This window comes from Propithecus coquereli, unplaced genomic scaffold (genome assembly GCF_000956105.1).
Source record: "Propithecus coquereli isolate 6110/MARCELLA unplaced genomic scaffold, Pcoq_1.0 Scaffold212, whole genome shotgun sequence".
Taxonomy (NCBI): domain Eukaryota; kingdom Metazoa; phylum Chordata; class Mammalia; order Primates; family Indriidae; genus Propithecus; species Propithecus coquereli.
In genome coordinates this window covers 4,551,015-4,561,236 of record NW_012146301.1, presented here as the reverse complement: position 1 = coordinate 4,561,236, position 10,222 = coordinate 4,551,015, and the positions used below count along the sequence as shown (strand labels likewise).

Genomic DNA, 10,222 nt, shown 5'->3' with positions numbered 1-10,222 from the left:
CGCCCGGCCTGGTTTTGTTTTTTTAAGGAAAATAACTTCGGCATTGTGAGGATGGATCAAAGAGAAGCAGGACTGGTGGCAGGGAGACCTGCTGGCTACTACATATATATATTCTAATCTAGTCCAAGTTCCATCTTGTCTGTGAAAACCAACTGGTCCAGCTCTCACTGGCTACCACTGTCTCCCATTGGCCAATCTCTGTAACAGTTACAGTCTGCAAGACTGCATCATTTAACACAACCTTAGGCACCTGGCAGGTGCTTGAATATTTGCTGAGGAAATATGTAATCATTTATGTAATTATTACTTCTCTCATGCTGTCCACTCCCCACCTGCCCGACACATGCTTTTAACATGCCCAGAGAGCTGTCACAAAGAACTGGGCCCAAGAAGTCATCGAAGAATGATACAACTCACTGTGTTCTTTAAAGTTTTCACTTGTGTCTCTAGTCCTTTTCTCAGACCTCACTTGGCTTTCCAAATGGCCAGTTCAGCCGCCTCTTCCTATTTCATTCTTTCCTTCCTTTTAATTTCTATCTACTTTCTAATCTTAATGATTTTTACATAGATCCCAAGATAAATTTGTTAGAGGCAAGAGGGAAAAATTCCTTACAAATTCACTCATGTTTGCAAGCCACCTTACTGAATTTCTTTTCACCAGTTGTGTTTATGTCAGTATCTGAGAGTTAAAGTTGTTAGAAGATAATGAGTTATGTTTTCATTTGACTTTAGTATATTAGTGCTTGAATATTTACGTTATTACATGTAAAATCTAACAAATATTTACCCTTCAGATAATTGATTAAGGATTCAGCATAAACTCCTTCTACTAAATATCCTTGCTTAAAAAAATTAGTGTTTAATACTTTTCTTGAGCACTTTAAAAAATCACATGTAATTAATCCTCCCCTAATCAATTTTCATAGCAACTCTGTGGGGTGAAAATCATTGTTACTTTAAAGAGAGTAACAGAATAATGGGATATGCAGATCACATATGAAAATTGTGATCTGGAAATTGTATGAACACATTTCTATGGAACAGTACTCCTCCAAACTTTTCTGATCCTCTTATTATCCTGACAAAAGAACCAGTAAACCACTTATCCCAGCTGTTCTCCTCCCACTTATCCCTATAAAAAGTAAACACACTCCACAGCAGAATGGAAAGCATTACTACTCTGAAATAAAGCCTCAATGAGGTGACGGCTGTCATTATTTTAAGTCTTAAGAGTTATTAACAACAACTATATAACCACAGTCAGCAGGAGGGAACACATCACCTGCTACTCTTCTAATTCCTCAAAAATGTGTGCTGTACTCCACAGTGGTGCCTAAGAATTAACACCAGGAAGCAAGATTCCCAGAGGGTTTCCATACTGTCAGTCAGACTGCCTCCCTCATTACTTCCTGATCTCCAAAATGCTACCTCAGTTATCAGAGAGCACAATTAAAGGATCCAGAGGAGAAGGGACGCCGGGGGCAGTAGGAAGAGAATTATTAAACCTCAATGTTTAGTGTAGAAAGGGGCATAACATACACGGATGAGGGACAAATAAAAAAGAGTGATCAGCACACAGTAGGATTAGACAGGGAAGACTCAGAGATGGACCTTAAACACGGTGAAATTTTATTACTAGATTTCAGTAAAAGGCTACATTTACAAAAGTTAAACTTTAAAGACTTTAAATCGAATGTTTTTAACTGAGAGAAAAATTTTTTTCTAAAAAATTACCTTTCAGTATGGTATCCTGATCTAAATATTTTAAAGCTGCCTAAGGCAAAACTAAAACTGTAATTAAAAGATGTCATCTTATGTTTTTGAAGTTTAAATAAAAATACAGAAACATAATTTCATAAGGCCTTTAAAGTTCGCAAAAAACAAACTCAACTGGATTCTTCTTATGTCAACGAAGGCTTTGCCACAAGATTCAATGACCCTAAGCAAATACACTGCAAATCGTTTAAAGATAGAATACACAAAACTACCAGAAGAAACAATTCCGGAAGTGGATAACTGAGTTACCTTCTGAAACCTTTTGTGTTTAAAGACTATCCTTCCCAAAACCAATCTCCCTAACCCTAAAAATTAAGTTCTGATGCGTCATTTGCCTATCTGTTTTTTCCACTCCACCCCAATGATAAAAATTGGAAAATTCTTGTTTGAAAATATCCGGCAAGAACCGGTGTTCAAGACACGAGGGACCTGCAGAGGAAAGCGGCGTGGTGGGAAGGAGCCCCGAGGTGTCCGGCCTGGCAGTGCCTAAGCAAGAAGGAAGGGGCATCCCTGGGGTGAAAAGCGGACCCAGGCTCCCCCAACCAGCCGCGCCAAGCACAATGCTTTTGTCTGGGCCACGAACGGCCCAGCCCAGGCGCCCAGGTTCTGGGCCCTCGCCCACCCTGCGCATTTGGCACTCGGACGCCTTCAGGGCCCCTTGGCGGGCGCGGGTCCCTCTCGCACCCGGCTTTGCCCTCTGCCTCCTCCTGGCGCCCAGCTCTTGGCGCTACCCACCCCGGCACAAGCTCGGCCGCAAAGTGGGGCTTCGGCCTGCCAGGCTCCGAGGCTGGGTCCCCGCCCGCGTCTCGGCATCCCGCGTCCCCGCGCCCGGGCCCTCGGGGGCTGCCTCACCTGCATGCCCGGAGCCCCGGGGTCGACCCCCGTGTCCAGGACGGCGATGAGCACTCCCCGCCCGTCATACTCTGGGTAGCGGCAGAGGAAGGAGGCGGCCCCGGTCTCTTTCTTTGGCAGGAGACCGTGAAAAGGGAAGGGCTCCTCGGTCGCGGCGGTGGCCATGGACGCAACCTGGAGGACGAGGAAGAGGCAAACTGCCAGGCTGCGCGCGGACAAGCAGCGCGAGGACACCCGCGTAGCCGTTGGCCGTAGGCGGGGGCGGGGGGCGGGGTCGACACGCCTCCACCAATCTCGGCGCGCCAGAGTAAGGAGACCAATCACACGCTGCGACGTAAGCCAACGGCGCCGCTCTCGGGAGCTAGGCCTTAGTGTTGCCCAGGCTGCAGTGAAGGGGGCGGAGTCTGAGTGTATTACTAGAGGGTTCGGTTCTCGAACCTGGGGTCTTAAAGAGACCCACACTTGGGATTTTTAGGAGAGCGTCAGCCTCCTAGCAAAGGCCTTGGTGTCCCGGACCGAAACACTCTTCGAGAGACGGGAAAGGAAATGGACCGCCAGCCTGGAGTAGCGGGAACCTTCCATCTGGCAAACGAGGTTTCCGAACTTGAGGTGGTGGATGAAACTTTTCCGTGCGGCTTGCTGTAGGCGTCCCAGCTCCGGTGTGCTGACCCAAGGAAAGGAACCCTGCGGATATCGGCGAAATCCCTAGACCTACGATTTTGAAAGATCTTAGATTCAGTGGTGTAGGTTTTGGGTTCCCCTGTCTGGTTGTGCCCCTTTGATGGCGGTGGGAGGTCTGGGGGGGGGGAAGATTAGGGTGGGGATAGGCGATAGTTTCAGTCAATAGGAAGTGGGTTGTTGGCCAGTCTGTCGCCTTTGTAACCTGTAGCAAAGCACGAGACTGAAATGGGCCCCTCCTATTCTCATTGCCTACCTTTGGCTTCCGGGCTTTCAAAAAAACATTTTTTTCCCTTCTTAAATTGAAGTTCCTGATTGCTCCTTACGGCTCTCAGCTCAGTTTGCAGTTTTTCGGATTCACAGTGACTGCTATCTATTGCATCAGTCTGCACGGTGGTCCTCTAATGATCTTTATGTCTGCGTTCATGCCAGAGTAATGCCTTTTTTTGTGCCATAAACCCCTTTGGCAATCTAGCGAGGCCTAGAGCAGTGTTTTTAAAAAGATAAAATGAAATATGTAGGATTACAAAGGAAATAAATTATATTGAAATATAGTTACCAAAATATTAAAGCCAACTGTGTTATATAGCAATAGTTTTATATGTGTGTATGTAGTTATGTGTGTGCTTCTTTATGCATTAAATAACAGGAGCTAGCGCCAAGTCTAATAAACTACCATAATTTCAAAATGGTGAAGAACGTAAATATTTTGAAATATCTGTAACAACTGCACTATGATAAGAAACTGATTTTTATTGCTAACGGTAACTAACAGCTATACTGCTCTGGTTATTGCCTACATTCGTAATTGAGGGAAACAAATTTAATTTAGAGGTTACCCCTTGGATTCTATCTATGGACACCAAGTCAAGAATGCCTCGTTTAAAGGGAAGCCCTATATATTGCCAGTTTCCAACCTACAGTATCTAAGAGATCCTCCACGAAGTCTCAAGAATTACTCTAACGGCTGTGCAATGGTTTAAACTGATTCCTTGACCATTTATTCATTCCATAAGCCTTAGAGAAGCATGTTCTCTTTAGTGGAGGGGAAAAGGAGAAAAGTTAATGTTTTCCTTCTTATTCTCAACTATGTTTAAATTATTTCTAGGAAAGAACTTCAAATTAACAGGAAAATAGAATGATAAACTCTCAGAAGACATTGAGTATAGAGTTTATAGTGACAGAATGGAATGGCTCCCAGTTTCAAATGAATAGTCCAATCACTTCATTTTACAGATGAGGAAACAAAGCTGGACAGGTTAACTGACTGCTATGGATTACAAAACGAGTTAATGAAAAAGCTGGATTTCTGTTCTCATGATCTCTCCCCAATATTTTCTACCATACTATGTTGCCAGAGAATCACCCAATGAATAAGTGGGGAATGAATTGTGCAGGATGAAACCTAAGTGGCAGACTTTTTATTATACTGCTGTTAAGTGTTCAAGTTTTTTTTGCTTACATATCTTATAAACATGTTTTAGAAAAATTATCACTTTGTACAGTTATAAGATGAAGTCTAAATTTGTCATAACTTTAAAAAATTATAAAAGACATAATTTCTAGCATATTATAAATATTGGTATTCTTTGATGAAACTTTTACCTCACTCGTTTAAATATAGCCAGTTGAATATAATTCTTTGATACTTACCATTGTCTGTTTATAAAATACCTGCACATGTTCCATTTAAAATCAGCCAGACATTTTATATCACTATTTTTTCTTGAAGCTTTATTTCCATTCTACACAGAATATTATCCTTATGTAATTTGCATTTATAATGGAAAGGCGTATTAATAATTTATCTGCAAGAAAAATAGATATGTTAATATTTTAATTTTTAAAATTTTCCTGGGATCAAAATGTTAAAAGTTTTGAGTTATCTTTCAGTTATTATAAAGTTGATCAAAACATTAATAAGTCTTAAGTTTTTATTGAAAATTATAGAACAAAAGAAGTTTATTGAAAATGCAGCTTTTTAAAAAGATGCATGGTGTGAATAAGTTGCATTAATGACAGGACTAGTTAACAAGGACAAGGTTTCCATGTCTGTTTCTCTTGTAAAATTGGAACCATCAGCTGGTAAGCTCTTAGGAAGCAAAACCGGGATATCTAAGTATTATGTAATATGCCTAGAAGGTGACGTGAACAAGATTCAGAAGCACAGCCACTCCCATTTTAAGAACCACTCATCTGACAAATGTCATCTTTTGCTATAAACTTTGCCTAAATTGGAGAAAAGATGGATTTAAGGAGATGAGCAGCTGTTTGACATAGCACGCAGCAGAGTACTATATGCTGTTATGCTTTGGTATTTATTCTCTAGCACTTGTTCCTCGTAGTAGATTCTCGGATATTTTTAAAAGACTGTAACCTTTTACTAATTGTGGCCTTACTAAAAATTATTTTTTTTCTAACCACCATATGACCACAGAAAAGATGCATGGGATTGGTTATTGGACTCTGATTAAAGTTTTACTGACAGTATTTCAAATTGTTCCTTTATCTGATGCCCTAGAGGCTATCACACCTGCAGGTGGTGCACAATAACAAGATTCTGGATATACATCTTTTTTCTAAAAAGTGGAAGATGGAGATGCAGCTGTGAAATAGGAGATGCAAAGGAGAAGAGATAATATCCCTCCACGACACGCAGGGTCAGGCAGATAGGTTTAGAAAAGAGTAAATATAATGTTTAATCATCTGGAAGTTGATTTTGTTGAAATTATGTGACTTTGTACCACAGTTTGAAAACTGTTATTTTATGTGACTCCTGAAATCACTAACTCAATACAAAGTCATTTACTCTGTCTTCAAGCCATAGTATTCTACATATTATGTGTGTTTACAACATTTCCTTCTTTGATTTAATGACACTTTCAGCTAAGGGGAATCTTTCAATGTTAAGTCAGTTTGTGCAATTTGACAAACAACTTGACCGTCCATTGGATATTGGAAGAAAAGAAATAAAGATGCTTGGAAAAAACAATGACGATATAGACCATCTGTAGTAATAGTAGATAATAGAACAAGGGCTTAGCATGGGGAGAGGAGGAAGGAAAGGAAAAGACAAAACAAGGTTAGTAGACCAAGGCATGTCCCTTTATGTGGGATAAAGTAATAGGCTGGCCGCACGGAAACTTCCCACGCAGCATTGCTCACAGCAGAAGTGCGTGGAGGTGTCCTCCAGGAGCACTTCCTTTTCCCAACACCTGCCCCATTTGAGGCTGCAAGCCAATGCACAGGTGCGGTGAAAGACAATAGTTTCCTAGGAGTCTCCTTCTTTGCAGCTATTGCTGCACCATATCATTTGGAAAATATTTTAAAAATCAGCTTCCCAAAACTATGTAGAGATTGCGCCAACTCGTCCGGCTGCTGATCTTTGACATCTTCCTCAGCACTTGCAGCGAGGCCACACCTCTGGTGGGCGGTTCCCAGTCCATGATTGAGTGCGGTAGGAATACTGGAGCAGATTGGTTCCTGGAGGAAGGGGAACTTCTTTGACAGCTGTCTTAGGCTGGAGGAGTCCCCAAGGGCTTTGCCAAGTTTTCCCTGCACTACATGGTAGTCTAGGACTTTTCCACTCAACCTTCTCTCCCTCTCTCTTTACTCAGGGTCAGACTGGCATCGCGGTCTGATTCCTTTCCCAGCCTTTTGTGTACGTTGCACAGGTACCACAGTAGAATCTTCGGTAGTTTTAATCTTGTCTGGACGTCCCGTTCTTTCAGGACCTGAACTGAAATAGCTCACATCAAAGAAACTGAGGTTCAGATGCCTAAAGCTTCGCCACTGCTGCCCCCTAAAGGCAAAAGCCTACCAAAGATGCCCGCTTCCTAGTCGGTTGAGTCCAAAAACTAGGTGGGCGACCTGATCTGCAAACCTTAAGTCGGGTGCCTGAGCCTAGCTGTAAAGCAGCCTGGGAGATGAAGTTTTGACTTCTTGCATGGAGAGGCAGAACTGACAATATGGGAAAATTCATAGACATAGGAAGGCTTTTCAGGAGATGCCAACAAATCATGACAAACATGCATTATGCCAACATGTATATGTATGTGAGTATATATACATATATTCATTTAGCCTTGAGACTTCTATGACTCTAAATCCTTAGAGTATCTTTGCTATCCTCCCACTTTCTATTCTTTCTACTGCCAGATCAAAGTTGGTGATATAACATCAAGTTCCAGACACTTGAGCCTCCAGTAATAAATGATACACTTGGCAATTGGCCCGAGTTTCTGGTGAGAATGAGAAAAAGCAGACAACATATGAAAAATATCTGCTTGAAAGATACCTTCCTGAAGGCATCCAGGAGCTAACAGTGTGGTGAAGAATTTCTTGAGAAGATGTAATTCTGAGACATAAGCCTAACATTTGAGACAGCTTTGCCTTTCAGGGCTTCTGCTAATTCTTAAAGCTGTAGCTGAGAGAGTGAGAATCTTTTTTACAGCCTTCCAGGGCTATGGGTACAAGGATGAGCCCACAGCCTGCCAAGAGTCGGGGCGGCCATGGTAAACTTCCCACATTTTGGGTTGAGACTGCAAAGAACTGCACCCCAGAAGTAGAAATTACTTGAAAGTAAACCTAGACTGGCCCTTGGAGGGATAACCCATTATAAATAATATTAAGTCCTGAACTTGGATCAAGGTGATGATTCTCAATTTTGGATATTCTTGGGAATCTCCTGGAGAAGCTAAAAAAATATTGATATCTGGGCCCACAGATTCCCAGAATCCTAGAGATTCTAATTTAATTGGTCTGAGGTTTAGCTTGTGTGCACTGGGATATTTTGTACCCACCCAGATTATTCTAGTAGGTAGCTAAGACTGAAACCCACTCAGCTGGTGGTGCCTGGCAGAAGCAAAGTACTTTAAAATACCTATGCTTACTACATTCAAGAAGATAAAGCAAGATTAAGTTGAGAATTTTCGCAGAAAACTGAAGCTTAAAGAAAGATAGCCAATTTAGAAAAGAGCCAACTGAGAAATACAAAAACAAAATCAAATTAAGAACTCAGTGAATGAGTTTAATAGCTATTTTCATTTAGCCAAGGAGAGTTATTGCACCAGCAAATAGATTGGAAGAAAATACTTGAAAATACCTGGGGGGATAAAAGGATGAAAATCACAGAGAGGAAAATAATCATAGAAGTAATAGTGAGAAGTTGTAACAAACTTCTGGCAAATGAGAAAGAGAATGTGGTAGGAGCAATATTTGAAGAGATAATTTATGAGAATTTTCAAAAACTGGTGAAAGGAATCAGGCTATATATTCAAGAGGTCTGTGACCCTGAAGCAAGATAAATAAAAAGAAATCCACATCTAGGCACATCATAGTGAAAAAACAAAGGAAAAGGCAAGAATAGCTAGAGAAAAAAGACTTTCAAAGGAACAACAATTGACTAACACCTGAATTCTCAACAAAAACAAAGAAAATCAGAAAACAATGAGATGACAGCTCACCAGTGCTGAAAGAAAGTAATCATCAACCCAGAATTCTATAGCTAATGAAAACATCTTTGAAGAATGAGGATGTGATAAAGACATTTTCAAAGACATAAAAGCTGAGACAGTGTGTCACCACAAGGGCAGCGGAAAACAAATATTAAAGGAAATTCCTTAGGCAAAAGAAAAATGATCCATATGCAATGTTGGAAATGTATGGGTGAATCTAAATTAATATTGACTTAGGAAATAATAATAATATTAATGTATTGTGAGATTTAAAATATATTTGACTTAGAGTGCCTTACAGCAATGGCAAAAAATTGGAGAGGGGGATAAATGGAATTAAAATGTCCTAGATCCCTTTCATTGCCTGGGAAGGGGATAAACATATCAACTCAGTTAGACTCTAATAAGTCAAGGATGCATGTTTGTAATCACTGAAAAGATAGTAAAGGAAGATATACCATACAAACTCTAACCAAAGGAAAGCTGGTGAAGCTATTTAAAACTTAAAGTAAACTTTAGGGCAAAATGCATTAGTAGAGCTAAAAATTGGCACTGAATAATAAAATATTCATAATAATAAAATGGTTCTAAATTAGTATGAACCAAATAACCTCAAAATATAGAAAGCAAAAGTAGATGAAGGACAAGACCCACAATCATAGTGGAAATTTAAAATATTTTCCTCAATAACTGATAAAACAGACAAAAAATTGGTAAAAGTGTAGGTAATTGGAACACTACTCATTTTTCAGGTTGCAATTTAATTGTTACTTTTTTCAGGAAGTTTCTTCACACTTCCTACCTGCCCCCACTTCAGTCTACCTCTTCTCTTGCATGAGGTGATCACTGCTGCTCTGTGCTCTTAAGTGCAACCTGCACTTCTCCATGTTAGAAATGATCTCCTGTGATCCTAATTGTTGAATTGGCCATCTTGCTAATCCCATCAAACGCTCCATGAGGGCAGTGATCATTTGCTGTATGCAGCACATATTATGCTGTCAAAACTATTTATTGAATTGAATCAAACAATATTATTTTGCACTTAAAAATGAATGTGGTCATTTGTATTCTCTTTTGATTTGTATCACCATTCGCAAATAAGTATTCCATGGGGAAAAAAGTATTCCATTCTGGATTATCTCTGGATGGAAAGCCGGTGTTACCATTGCTAAAGTTAACTTCCAAAAAAAAAAAAAACTTAACTTCCAAGACTCTTCAGATAAAGAAATGAAGTGAAATATATATATATATATATTTATAAAATTACTTTGTTATCTTATACATATGTTTAAGTAATCTAGACAAAAAGTGTATATATGCATCTATGTATGTATGTGTGTGTGCATGTATATATTATATGTAAACAAATACATGTATCCCTGTGTATGTATATACACACATAAGAAATTATACCAAAGAAATCTCTATATACCTCAATATAAAGCAAAGCTTCCCAACCT

The 10,222-nt window shown here is 40.0% G+C and overlaps 1 protein-coding gene across 1 annotated transcript in view; it reads right to left on the bottom strand.

Moving 5' to 3' along the window:
- The window catches only part of TPP2 (tripeptidyl peptidase II), a 72,180-nt gene extending 69,291 nt beyond the window's left edge, over positions 1–2,889 (bottom strand). The window contains exon 1 of the mRNA XM_012644436.1: positions 2,629–2,889. Within this exon, the coding sequence (XP_012499890.1) occupies positions 2,629–2,793 (165 nt within the window). The 5' untranslated portion in view covers positions 2,794–2,889. The remainder of the gene's footprint in view (positions 1–2,628) is intronic.
- Between the last annotated feature and the right edge of the window lie 7,333 nt (positions 2,890–10,222).